Source organism: Vombatus ursinus, unplaced genomic scaffold (assembly GCF_900497805.2).
Source record: "Vombatus ursinus unplaced genomic scaffold, bare-nosed wombat genome assembly UNPS02014793.1, whole genome shotgun sequence".
NCBI classification, from domain to species: Eukaryota; Metazoa; Chordata; class Mammalia; order Diprotodontia; family Vombatidae; genus Vombatus; species Vombatus ursinus.
In genome coordinates, this window is record NW_020954571.1 from 12010919 (window position 1) to 12025405 (window position 14487).

At 45.1% G+C, this 14487-nt stretch overlaps 1 protein-coding gene across 1 annotated transcript in view; it reads left to right on the forward strand.

The window, feature by feature from the left end:
• Positions 1 to 14487, forward strand: part of ENG (endoglin) — a 37090-nt gene that overhangs the window by 17192 nt on the left and 5411 nt on the right. Inside the window, exons 3-9 of the mRNA XM_027869438.1 lie at positions 5510 to 5650; positions 10431 to 10596; positions 11802 to 11964; positions 12309 to 12447; positions 12952 to 13129; positions 13479 to 13621; positions 14313 to 14453. Of these exons, the coding sequence (XP_027725239.1) occupies positions 5510 to 5650; positions 10431 to 10596; positions 11802 to 11964; positions 12309 to 12447; positions 12952 to 13129; positions 13479 to 13621; positions 14313 to 14453 (1071 nt within the window). The remainder of the gene's footprint in view (positions 1 to 5509; positions 5651 to 10430; positions 10597 to 11801; positions 11965 to 12308; positions 12448 to 12951; positions 13130 to 13478; positions 13622 to 14312; positions 14454 to 14487) is intronic.

Below are 14487 nucleotides of genomic sequence, written 5' to 3' on the forward strand. Positions count from 1 at the left end.
GTCTCCATTTTATAGATGAGGAAACTGAAGCAAGCAGAGGTTAAGTGACTTGCCCAGGATCACATACCTAGTAAGTGTCTGAGGCTGGATCTGAACTCAGGTCTTCCTGATGACAGGTGCAATGCTCTATCCACTTTGACATCCCCTTACAGTGTGGGAAGTATTCGGAGCCATTTCCAGTCATCCTGAAAGTGAGGCTGGTGACTTTGCACAGCCCTGCCTTACTTACGTCCAATTCACTAGAAAGTCAAGACGTCACCTTCCTGATGCTGTACAACAACAAACAACAATGTTCCCATACATTACCTCATCCTCATAATGACCCTTGTCGGCAGGAGTGGGGCTGCATATTATTCTGCTGGGCAGCTCGGCAGCACGGTGAATAGAGCCCTGGGCCTGGAGTCAGGAGGACCTGAGTTCAAATCTGGCCTCAGACACTTACTAGCTGGGTGACCCTGGGCAAGTCACTTCACCCTGTTTGCCTCAGTTTCCTCATCTGTAAAATGAGCTGGAGAAGGAAATGGCAAACCACTCCAGTATCTTTGCCAAGAAAATGCCAAATGGGGTCACAGACATGACTGAAAATGACTGAACAACAAAATATTCTACTAGAGCAGGCTGCAGGAGGTAGTGTGGACAGTGCGTAGAGCATTGGACTTAGAGTTAGGGAGACTTAAGTTCCAATTCGGCCTCAGACACTGACTAGCTGGTCAAGTCTCTCAACCTCTCTTGGCCTCAGTTTCCTCACTGATAAAATGAAGGTAATAATAGCACCTACCTCCCAGAGCTCTTGTGAGGACAAAATGAGGTAATATTTGTAGAAGACTTTGCAAACCTTTAAGCATTATTTAAATGCTAGCTATTATCGTTATTATTACTTTTAATGTGTAAGACTACATATGTAAAACACTTTGGAAAACCTTAAAACATTCCATACATGTGAGCTTTTGTGGTTGCTCCCATTTTTTGATGAGAAGACTGAGGCCCAAAGAGGTGTAGTGACTTGCCCGAGGTGGCACAGTGAGTCTGTGGCTTGGCTGGGGCTAGACGGTGATGTTTCTTCCCTGCCTTCTGCGGCCTCTCTGCAGGGTCAGAAGAGGCGGGGATCAGAGTCCCGGCACTGGGTGAGCAGCAGCTTGGTGGTGTCTGGGTCGGGGCTGACAGACAGCCGGCTCCTGACCGGGCTGGGGTGGGAGGGGGCCTGGAAGGGGAGAGGGAGGAGGGCCAGCCGCATGGCTCCGCTCCTAGAAGAATTACTGGAAGCTGCTTTCTATAAGTGGCTCCCAATGTGCAGGGGACGGAGAGACAAAATTCCCTTTCCCGCAGTTGCTGGGTCCATCGACAATGGTCTCTGGAAAACACGGGCAATAAAAATAGAAACGGAGGGCCCACATGGCCCGGGTGGGGGGGAGGGGGGAAGCCTGGGGTCAGGCAGGGGCCTGGAGTCCTGGTCTGGAGTCTGATTTTCCCTTCTGGAAGTCACATGAGCCTCACTGGGATCCCAGAGGGGGGCGGGGGGAGGGTGGTTGGGGGATGGGGGGAGAATTTTTGCTACCAAGCATCTGTTAGAGCTATGCTCAAGAAACCAAGGCCCAGCACACAGAACCAACTTCACTGGCAGTTGTGGTTGTTGTTCAGTTGTTTCAGTAATATTGGAGTCTTCATGACCCCATTTGGGATTTTCTCGGCAAAGATACCAGAGTGCTTTGCCGTTTCTTTCTCCAGTTCATTTTACAGAAGAGGGAACTGGGTTAAGTGACTTGCCCAGGGTCACCCAGCTAGGAAGTGTCTGAAGCCAGATTTGAATTCAGGTCTTCCTGACTCCAAGAGTAAGGGAAGTAAGAGTTATGCCCCAGTTCCTTCATTTCCAGTCCCTCTTTGGCACAGTTTTGAGTTCACTCATCATTCTGTTTTGCCCCTTATGACCAGCCTCCAGCCTGGCAGTGTCCTTCCTAAGATGTGGTACCCCACTCTGCACTCAGTGCCCCATTCCTGAACTTTTCCTGCTCTTAATTCTAATTCCTCTCATGGTGCCATAAAGGTCCTCATTTTTGTCTCTTAGGAAACTGAAAGCTCTGTGTTGGCAGGCCACATGTTATGGACTTCAGTGTATACTGCACAGTACCTGATACCAAGCCAGACACACAAAAAGCCCTAAATAGAAATCTGTTGGTTGGCTTTAATAATAGTTCGCTATACAAAATGGTGCTTTGATCTTGGCAACCCAATGCAAGAGTGAGATAGGAACTAGACCAGGGGCATGCTGGCTCTGGAAAGCCAGTTGTTAAATTTTCAGTGTGAGGATTTATGCCTTAAAAGTCTTCCAATACTACAAATCAGGGCTTGACTTATTGATTTATTATTGATTGTTTTATTAATTTGTTTAGACTTAAGAAAGTGATGAAAAATGTTAATCTGCTAAAATAGATTAAAAGTGTGTCCTTTGTACACTTTTCCCCCGTCTTGGGGAGTCAGTTGTTAAACTGTTACCAGTTTACCAGTTACCAGTTGTTAAACTGTTTACCAGCACACCACTGAACTAAAGATATGATTTCATTGGTATAGGGATTTTAAGGATGTGGAAGTTCCCTCTACCCATGCAGGTTGGCACCTCCTCCGTTGTTTTTCAATTGATTAGTTATGTCAAACTCTTTGTGACCCCATTCGGGGTTTTCTTGGTAAAGGCACTGGAGTGGTTCATCACTTCCTTCTTCAGCTCATTTTACAAATGAGGAAACTGAGGCCAACAGGGTTAAATGACTTGCCCAGGATCACACAGCTAGTAAGTACCTGAGAATGGATTTGAACTCAGGTCCTCCTGACTCCAGGATTGGTGCTCTATCCACTGTACTACCTACCCACCCAATTATTAATAATAATAATAATGAACATTTATATAGCACTTATTATGTGCCAGGCACTGTGCTAAGTGCTTTACAATTATTATCTCATTTGATCCTCACATCAACCCTGGGAGGTAGGTACCCTCATTTTACAATTGAGGAAACAGAAGTTAAGTGACTTGCGCAGGGTCACACAGCTAGTAAGTATCTGAGGTCAGATTTAAACTCAGTTATTCCTAACTCCAGGCCCAGTGCACTATCCACTGCATCCATCTAACTGCACCTTTAAAAAGTTACCTGAAGGGATGGTATCAGAAAAACTTGGAGAGACTTATATAAAGTGATACAAAGTTAAGTGAGCAGAACCAGAACATTGTACACAGTAACAGCCATATTGTATAATGATCAACTGTGAACGACTTAACTGCTCTGGTCAATACAATGATTCATGACAATTCCCAAGGACTCACAATGAAAAATGCTATCCACCTCCAGAGAGAGAACTAGTGAATTCTGAATGCAACTGGAGCATAATTTTTTTACTTTCTTTATTTTTCTTGTTTTGTTTTGTAACGTGGCTAAAGTGGAAATAAGTTTTGCATGATTTCACATGTATAATTAACATAACATAATAACTTAATGTAATTAATATAATTCCTTGCTTTCTCAATGGGGAGGGGGAGGGGCTGGGGAGAGGGAGAGAATTTAGAACTCAAAATTCCAAAAAATGAATGCTAAAAATATTTTTTTGGTTAAGAGTTGCTTAGAGCACTGATAACTTTAGTGACTTGTCCAGCATCACACAGCTAATATGTAGCAGGGAGTAGAGGGGAATAAAATCTACATCTTCCCACTAAGACCAGCTCTCTATCTATTACATCACAGCTACCTCTTATCATATAGGGCGTATGTGATTATCTCCACTTTACAAGTCAGGAAAGTGAGGCTCAGAGCAGTTAAGGAACGTGCAGAAGTCAAGACTTGAACGCAGATCTTCCTGCTTCCAAATCTAGTTGTCTTTCTCTAATCTCATATTTGGCAGCTAGTTGGCTCACTGGACAGAGTGCTGGGCCTGGAGTCAGGAAGGCTCATCTTTCTGAGTTCAAATGTGGCCTCAGACACTTGTTAGCTGTGTGACGCTGGTAAGTCTCTTAACCCTGTTTGCCTCAATTTTCTCATCTGTAACACAAGCTGGAGAAGAAAATGGCAAACCACTCCACTATCTTTGCCAAGAAAACCCCAAATGGGGTCACAAAAAATTGAACACAACTGAAATAACTGAACAACAAAAAAATCTCATGTAATTGCCAAATGGATTCTCATGTTCCAGTCTCACTTCACCAGGCTACACTGGGTATTACAGCTTCTGAGATTACCTCAGTTCATGCTCAGATTTTTACTAGTGGAGTGACCTGAGACCTTCCAATTGATTCTCTAATGATTCCTAGGACAAAGCAGGGATCAAGGATACCTAGATTGTGCAGGAAATCATTGCATCTTCCTAACGCAAACACTGCACATTACACATTTATCGAAGCAAGATCTGGTTATAATGAATACCCAAAGCAGCCCCCAAAAGTCTGAAGACAGTGTAGAAAAAAGCTAGAGCATCATCTCCCTTTGTTTCCACTTCTGAGGGGGTTTGTGGGCTGGTTCTGTATATGTTCATGTATTCATTCAACAAGCATTAAGCACCTACTGTATGCAAGGCTCTGTACCTTGATGCAGTAGAAACAAAGCAAAAAAAAGAAAGCCCCCAACCTATGTACACACATATGCATATGTGTATGTAAATGCATATATACCCACACACGAATAATTATTTATGTGTATATAATACACATGTATAATTACATGCATGTACACCATACAAACAGGCTTCAAACCATGGCTATATGATATTTGTACACACATGTACACACGTGTATATGTATGTGCACATGTATGTGTCTATACGGGTGCATGTATGTACATATGTGTATATTGGGTCCATACAGGTGTATATATTTTGGTATATGTGCACATGCAGGTATATTATATATATGTGTGTGTGTGTGTGTGTGTGTGTGTGCATTGTGATGCATATATACACATCTTTTTTAGGACCAGTTAAAGGGGTCACCTTATTCTCCACCATAGGGTCACAGGATTTGGAAGGGAATTTAGGAATCATCTAGTCTAATCCCCCTCAGCTTATCTTTAAATGCATTTTCTTGATGCCTTCCGTCTTCATATCACAACCATTTCAATGCCTCCCTTCAGATTAACCCTCCCTTTGTGAAGAAGAAAAAGAATTCAGCAAAAACATCCCAAGCAGCGCCCACACCCAACGCTCTATGCAGTATTCTGTGCTGGGCATCCCCTGCCTGTCTACCCGGAGCTCCCTGTCCCACCCCTGCCATTTGATATATGGTCACACAGGAAATGAGGGGCAAAGTCAGTTTTTCTGACTCCAAGTCCAATGTAGTCTCCGGTACTCTGCCTCCTTTAGACGGTTCAGCTAACTGCAGTGCCAGGGGCATAGTGAGGGAAGGGGTTGGGAATCCATCCCCAGAAATCAGAGGGACAGTCTCTCACTGTATGCTCAGAACAGCTAACTTTGGTTGCCATTTGAGCTCTGACTGCTGTCTTTGTCTCTGTCTCTCTGTCTATCTCTTTTTTCCCAGGATTTCTCAGAATTGAAGCTAACCATTCAGGTCAGCAAGGGGAATGTCCCACAGCCCCGAGATGTCCATGTCATCCTCAATGTCCAGGGTTACGTTAACCTCTTGCTGCAGGCCCCAGGAATTCCAGTCAGCCTTTCCTTGGTAAGGGCATTGGGCAAGAGTCGTGGGAGGTTTGGCAAGAGGGACAGGTATGTCCCATCTGGACAGATGCAGGGAGGAAGTATTGGCTGTAGCCTTGACTAAGGTATATCTCTATGTCCCTGGGTCTCTGTCTTATTATTCACTGTCCCAAATCTTTTCATACTCTTCTATTTTTTTTTTTGCTCCCAGGAAAGCAAATACCATAATATTGGCCTGACCTACCTTATAGAGCCAGATCAAATGAGATTATAGTTCATATGATCGTTAATTCCCTTTGTGACCTTGAACAAAGCATATTCCCTTCCGGGGAGTCAGTTTATTCACTTGTCAAATGAGGTTGGATTAGATTAGGAGGTTCTTAACCTTTTTTTTTTTTTGGTGTCATGGACCCATGGCAATATGGTGAAACCTATGGATTCCTCAGAATAACGTTTTATTTATTTAATATGTATATATTATTATAATTTTATATGTTAATATATTGTAATAATATTATAAATAATAATATCATTTATTTAATATTTTTAGATGCATCAAATAAAATACATAGGATTAAAAAGGAAACCAGTTATAATGAAATACAGTTATCAAACTTGTTTAAAAAAACAAATTTCCATACTCCAAATTAAGAACCCCTGGACCAGATGCATTCAATGTCCCAGTGAGGTGATTCTGTAAAATTCTAAGCAAGACATGAGAGTTTTTGAAAAGGTTAAAAAGCACAGCACAAATGGGAAAGATTATTATTGTCTCTCCAAATAGTGACTGCTAGGGCTCCTTTTCACACAAACTGAATTTAGTTAGAGATTCCCCAAACCCCTCACTCTCATTTCATCCTTGGTTAGACCCTCCAATACCAGCTCTAGACTTAGCCCTTGGGGGTGGGTTGGGGAGGAAGGGTGAAAGGAAAAAGGAGAAAAAGTCATAAGAGCATAGACTCAAAGAATCTCAGGATACCAGTGTTAAAAATGGGCGTTAAAAGTCATTTAGTCCAACACTTCACCCAGGACAAGAATGCTCTCTGCAGCATCTCTGACTGGTCATCCAGTGTCTGCTTAAACCTCCCATGGAGGTTCATTCCACAAAGGCAGCACATTCTGTTGTTGGACAGCTCTACACTAATAAATCAATCAACAAGCATTATTTAAATCACTTACTATGTGCCTGACACTATACCATATGCTGGGAATACAAAGACAACAGAAAAGAAAAACATTCCCTGCCCTCAAGAAGCTTACATTCTAATAAAAACTAACATTTATGTAACATTGTAAGGTTTACAGAGCACCTGATAAACATTATCTCATTTGAGCCTCATAACAATCTTCTTATGAAGTAGATGCTCTACAGGTGTTGTTATCCCCATTCTACAGTTGAGGAAACTGAGATCCAGTGAAGTTTAGTAATTTGTCCTTAATCACATTAGCCCATAAGCATCAGAGGCAGAATTGAAAATTGACTGATTCCAAATTCAATGCTCTTTCCACTAGACCAAAGCTGCCCTTGGGGACCAATTAATCTAATAGGGGAAACTGTGGAAAACACACTCAGAAGACACAAGATACACACCCAGGAGGCACATAAACAGGGGGACTGAGGAACAGCTGGCTCAGACTCTGAAGCCAAGTGCTGAGGGAGAGTCTGGAAGAACTGGACAGAACCCCAGTCTCTGTCCTCCAGGCTCAGTGAAACTCCCTGTCTCCCACAGCTAAAATTGCTACCCCCTGCCAACAGATATTAGCAGCTATTGTTCTCAGAAGAAACAACATAAGATAGGAGGAGAGAGAGACAGAGATGCAGAGACAGAGACAGAGAGACAGAGAGAGATGAGAGACGGAGAAAGTAGAAAGACATAAAAAAACAAACAGAGAGAAAGAAGCATAGCAGGGAAAGATGATATGGGCCAGGAAGAGAAGGAGGAAAAGACAGAAAAACCATAGGAAAAATGGGAAGAAAGGCTGAAAGGGGTCAGAGACAGATTGAAAGGTATGTGTTCAGGAGTGGGAGGGGGAATCAGACAGTAAATGGCAAATCAGAGTCTGTTATCTTTCACCAGACAGGTAAAGTCCTGTAGTTTGACCCCATCATCCCATCATATTAGATGGGGAGACTGAAGCCCAGATCTGGGCATGGACTTGTTCAAGGTCACTCCATGGCAGAGACAGAACTAGACCCCAGGGCTCTTAACTGGGTGCTTTTTGCCAAAGCTTTTTGGGACATGTGGAGCTACACACTCCCTTGCCTTAGCCCTCCCTGGGCAATTTCCTTGCCTGCTGGCAGCCTGCCCCTGCCCTGGTGAGTGATCTGAGTCCTGAGCCAGCAGGGACCCGAGCATGACGCAGACGACATAAGAAAGGGCCTGAAGCCCAGGGCAGGAAGGTGATAGCTGACTCTGGCTCCAGCTGGGGCCATGGGGCCTGGTGCCCAGGGGAGGGGAGCAGCCAAACGCCTTCCTCTTGGTGGCTAATAATACCCTGGACAGAGAGACAATGGCGGGAGCAGTGACTACTATCCGATGTAACACGTGGCACTCGACCAGGGCCCTGAGCATCACCTCTGAGAGCCGCTTCTTTAGCTGTCCGACTGAAAAAGGACAGGGCCACACAACCAAGGTCTCCCCATGACAGGTCCCCCTCAGCTTCCTCTCTACCCTTGGCCTTGATCCAATGTAACAGATGTGGGGGCTGTAAGGGTGAGGGTTAAGGAGAAACCCCAAGGCAAACCTTCAAAAGGGATGGATACACTGTATGGGGCTTGCCTATCTCTTTGTGGACCAGAGGACTTGAGTATGAGAACTCCCTGCTCCCCTTCTATAAATCAGAAAATGCTAAGACCCCTAGAGTCTGGGTGGGGGGGGGAGGAGAAGTTAGGGCAAGTGGTCAAAGATGAGAGAGGGCAGAAATTAAGGGAAGCAGGTCCATTTGGGAGATAGGGGAATCTAGACATAGCCCTACAACCAGAAGGAGCCTCCAGAAGTCATCCAATCCATCTCTGCTTCCAAACCGCCTCAGACACTTGTCCCTCTGTCCTCATTTTTAAAGCATAGCTCCTCAGTCTGTTGTTTGACCCCCTTCATTTCCTCTTGCTCATCCCTCATTGGGGGGCGGTTCTGAAGGCCCTTAAGATTCTGATCTAGCTGCCCCTCAGCTGTCCCTCCTCAGGTGAAATTCTTCCTTTTCTAAATCTCATTCATCCTGCTTAAGAGGGCAGGCCCCTCCATGAGAGGCCACTGCTGCCTCTGAACTCTTGCTGTACTTCTGTCCATACCACTTAGAGAGCATTTGGGCTGCTTCTGTCTGGCATTGTTCTTTTCTTAGCTCTCCAAGTAGACAGGAAGCTCCCCATAGGCAAGGACTTTCCTTTCTCTGGCTCTCCCATGGCAGCTAGCACAAGGCTCTCCCAATGGGCAGACAGTAGGTGCTCTGGAAATGAGTATCGAAGGATTGAAAGAGCCTCTCCCCCCTTAGCCGTCCTGCTAATCTCTCCCTCTCCCATTTCATCCTAGGCCCTAGCCCCTACAGAGTTGGGGAATAGGGATGGGAAAGGGGGCTGGAGAGGTTCATCAAAGATACATTTCAGGGCCCTTCAGAGAGGGTTCAAGGCTCAGGGCCATCCCTAAATTCCATCCCATAACATTCATATGAGGTCAGGTTAAAATGGACACTCAGAGCCTTTTAAAGGCGGGGAAGAAAGTCCCAGGGAGCAGTTTGGGAAGTGGGGTTGAAAAGGACAAGGTCAGACTCTTCACTTTGGTGATGGGATGTTATGAACTGGTTGTATATTGTCCAGGGATGTGCTGGTGAATGTTTAACAATTGACTTTCCCTTGAAGACACACTTTTAAGTTTCATAATATTAACATTTTCTCCAACACTTTCTTAAGTCTGGACAATCAACAAAACAATAAAGCAAGCCCTGATTTGTAGCTTTTTCTGATTTCCCAGGTGTCAACAGTCACACTGAAAATTTAACAATTGGCTCTCTGGTTCAAGCTGGCTCCAGAACACCCCTGTTTGTCCTCCACCCCATCTGCTGCCTCTGATTTACAGACCAGTTGTCTGGTCCCCTCAGCAGAGCTGGAACTGACAGGTTTCCTTGCCCCAGGGTAAATTTCACAAAACATGTTCAGGAAAGCAGGATAGAAAAGTACCTACAACTTTTTAATGTAGGTGGATGTCCTGCAAGGGACCAGGGCCTGTATCTGTCCCCGTAGAGCCAAAAAATGCCCTGACTCCATGGGTAGTGCTCCAATCCAGCTCCTGCTGCATTAAGACACATTTAGCTGAGGGTGAGCCACAGACCCTGACACATAGAAAGACTACTCCCAAGCAGAGGAGCTCACATGACTTGTGTTTTTTTTTTTTAATATGAGGCAATTGGGGTTAAGTGACTTGCCCAGAGTCACACAGCTAGTGAGTGTCAAGTATCTGAGAGCAGATTTGAACTCATGTCCTCCTGAGTCCAGGGCCAGTGTGCTATCTACTGCACACCTAGCTGCCCCAAGGAGCTCACATGGAGACCACAATGTGGCAGCCCCTGGAGAAGAAACCTATCTGGTAGCTTCCAATTTTTATTAATCATTCTTGCTAACTAGCTGCTAGGTTCAGTTGTTTCTACCTTGCTGAAAGAGCTATCAGTACCTTCTAAATTTTTATGCCTTGGGTCAAACTCTACTCACCTCACCCTAGGTCTGGCTCTGCTTTTCTCAGTATTGACAGCCTTTCCACAGAATACCTCTGCTTAGAAGAACAACTTTCTGAGAATTTCCCTCATCTCCTTAGGATCCTACAAAGGTCTTCTTAAAAGAAGCGTATGTCGACTACAGTGTCTTACCAGACTTCTCCAGAAAGGAAGAGCTCCTTAACTGGGCCCAGAGGACACATGGCGACCTTACCTCCTATGCAGAGATGGATGACCCCCAGAGCATCATCCTCCACGTGGGTCAAGGTCAGCTTCCTCAAGAGAGGGGCCTCTTTGAGGCACAATCTTCTTTTCCTCCAACACTCACCCCCTTTTCTTGTAGCAGTGCTAAGAGACACTGCTAAAGACCTTAGAAACTGTCTTCTTCAACACTATCTCTCCCCATCCCCAAATTGTTTTTTCAAGGATGAAGGAAACTGGGACCTGGAAAAAAGGCGAAGCAACTTGCTGAAAGTTAATATTATGGCTGCAGTGTGGTGGCAGAGGGAGATGCTCTATTTTTCTTCTTCTTGACATGAATAATACCATTTTAGAGTAACTTCCATTTCTTTAAAATGTGTTAAACAGTCACATCTGACCTTCATGTTTACCTATGGCTCAGAAGACAGAGTCTACCCTATCTCAGACCCTTGAAGACAATATCAGGCTGGCAGATTAGAAAGTCTTTGTAGCCACTCCCTTGGAAACCCAACAAACTGTCCCCAAGACCAATGATTGTCCCATTGTGAACCAGCATGACCAAGCGTGTTTTGTCCAAGTACTTGTAGGAAATGGTTCATCGTCAGAGGCCTTCTTGACCCATAGAGACACACTTCTGTATGTGCCAACTGTTGCTTCTCCTGGCCCAGGCTTGTAGTTTAGTGTATGGAATAAACTTTTTTTTTACTGACGTATTCTGAATTGCACTAAAGTAGGTCTCTTTGCCCTGTAATCAGAAAGAACAGAGGAAGTGGCAGAGCCACAGCTTGGCTGAATCCAACTCTTCTGATTCTTGATCCAGTGTCCATGTCAGCAGAGTTCATGATGTCAGCACTCTCTAGGACTCCACACTCCAGCAGCCTCCCTGATGCAAAGCATAGAAATTGCAAAGCCCTTGTAGATATTTTAGAATAAACCCTTATCTTGCAGGTGAAGACACTAAAATCAACAGAGGTAAAAATGATTTGGTCAAGTTATATAGCAAGTTAGTAGCAGGGCCATGATTAGAACCCAGGTCTTCAGACTCTTTGTCAAGGACTCTTGACATTATTGTCTGAAGGGCAAGACTTTCACTGACTGGCCCTCCAACCATTCTTGAGGTTCTTGGAGTTTCCTTAATGCTGGTAGCTGAGCTGGATCAGAAGATCTGTGCTCCTTTGGGAGGTCCTGAGCCCATTGTGGGTATGTCAGAGGCAGCTGAGCATGGCCGGTTGGATGCCTTGTCAACCCTATTTTGTCTATCAACTCCCCAGCCCTAGCATCTACATTCCCATGTGTCCCGGAGTCTAACTTCGACATGGGCAACCACCTAACATGGAAGGCCATTGCACCAGGGGTCAGAGGCTGCCGCTTCAGCAAGGGGCTGGGCAAGAAAGTGGCTCACATTCTGAAGGTCACACAGGGTTCCTCAAGCAGGTAATGTAGCTGACCCAGGGGCCCCAACCTTGTGCCCCAGTCTGGTCAGGGTTGCAAGTACCCCTTTCGTCTCCCTGGAGTTCTTCCTGTGTGTCCATGGTAGCATTTGTTGCACCTAGGTCCAATACCTCTGCCAGTGACTATACTCCTCCTTTATCAGCTTGTCACAGCCTGCACCCATCCCCTGGGGTTGCTCCTTTTCCAACTTGTTCACATATGATTTCTGTCACCAACCTTCATGGAATGGTCCCATTGCCCAATTCCCAATGGCAGGACAAATTCTCCCAGGAGTTCTCTTCTCCTTATGCTTAATTACATGGGTATTGGGGTGGGGGTTCTTGTAGCCCTCAGACAGTGGAGGTGAAGATGGACTTGAGCTGCCCTTCGGGGAATCTGGCTCCCACACTGGAGACTGTGCTGATCCTGCAGGGACCTCCCAATGTCAATTGGCTGATTGACTCCAACCACAATGTGCAGATCGGGGTGAGCCCAGGTTCCTACTCCCTCCTTCCTCTGCCTTCCCCTCACCTAGGGATGGGGGTGATAACTCCTAGATACCCCATGTGGATAAGGTCAATTATTTTAGCCAACTCTCAGTTTTCCCCAGACAGCTTATCCACTTTGGGGGAGGTCATTGAGTTAAAGACTATTAGAATTGGAAGGGCTGTGGAAAGATGCATTTGCATGAGTTAGGATAAGGAGCTCTGGGAGAGAAGGAATGGAGGGTCCCCAGTTCTTTATGGCTAAAGGTAAAAAGGAAGAAAATGGTTTTCACTATACAGTGCTCATTTCTCTTCTCTCTCTCTTTCCTACCTTTGCTCTTTTCTGCATCTGCCTTTCCATCTTCCCTTGATCTCTTTCTCCTGCATCTTTTCTCCCTTCATCTTTGCTTTTTCCTTTCTTCCCCCTTTTCTCTCTCAATTCCTGCTTTCCTTCTTCCCCATCACCCCTTGTCTGTCTTTCTCTGTTTCTCTCTCCCTACCTCAGACCACAGGTGAATACTCCTTCAAGATCTTTCCTGACAAGAGCATCCCTGGTTCCATCCTCTCTGACACTATCCAGGGACTACTTCATGAGGCCCAGAGGAAGTTCAATGCTAGCATCATCGCCTCCTACGTGGAGATTCCACCTACCAGCCACATTGCCCTATGGGCCCCTAGTTGTGGTGAGACCCCCCACTCTAAGACTTCTTGATCCCTTATGGGAACCTCTTGGGTCTTCCCCAAAACTCAGCCATGATCCAGAACCTTGAGGGGTACATACAGCCTTATAGTCTGGACTGGTCAGAAGGCCTTGGTTTTAGTCCTGATTCTTCTCTTAACTTACTGCATGTCTTTGAACTAATCTCTTTGGGTTTTAGCTTCCATGACTATAAAACTATAAAGTCTCTACCTGTCCTTCTGGCTCCAGTGTCCCATGAATCCACCCTTTGTGGAGTAACCAGGTGGAAGTTGGGTTGGGAAAAAGTTGGAAATGTTGGGCTCCTGGCCCTAATCTCCTGATTTTTTCTACAGCTCCCAAGATAGAAACCTCACCTTCTCCAGTGCTGACAACCCCACCCATGATGTCTTGTTATTTGCCTCTGCTGAGTTCCCTGCTTTTGCCCCAGTGCTCCCCAGACAGCATGACACTGGTGTTAAAGAAGGAATTTATCATGGTATGGGCAAGTATTGGGGCAGGGGAGGGGAGGGGAGGACCTGCAAAGAGTATGGAAGGCAGAGTTAGGGTCTGAGACTGATCTGGAGACGTTGAAGAAACAGGTCGAATCCAGGAATGCTTGGATTGGGCTCTGTAGCAAGATGACAAACACATCCTACTCAAATGTCTGTCTCCTCCATGGAATCTTCCTTGATTTACCCTTCCAGGAATGACCTTCTTCAGGCCTTACATAACAATTTATTTTGCACCTCTATAATGCACTCACCACTGAATATCACATATTATAGTTATGTGTTTCTATCTTACCCTCCAACTATACTTTAAATTCCATGTCTTATCACGTAGGTGTTGTCTTCTCCAAAAGGATGAAAGCTCTTAGAAGGTAGAAAGTGTTTTTATTTGTTGTCTTTGGATCCTCATGCTTAGTACATAGTAGGCACTTAATAAATGTTTGTGGTTTATCAAAACTTAAACTCTCCCCATTACAGTGCTTTGCACAAAAATGTTTGATGAAGGAATGAATGAAGACTATTCACAAAACAACACCCTGGGCCTCCATTTCCTTCTCTATAAAATGCAGGAATTAAATCTGATCTCTGAGGCTGCTTCCAGCTTTGACATTCTCCAGTTTCATGATTTAGCGAGTTATGTGGGTCTCCCCATCCTGACAGCTCCCTGCTCCTTCCCAGGTCCTGAACTGTCAGATCAACCATCTCTCCTTCCGGGACCCCACTTGCCAGTCACAAGAGAAAGATAACCAGCTAGTCTTGAGCAGTACCTTCTATGGGTGTGGTATGAATGTGAAGAAAGGTGTCATTTTAAACAACGAGGTGAGTTGAAGCTTGAGCCTTAAACCAATCTCCC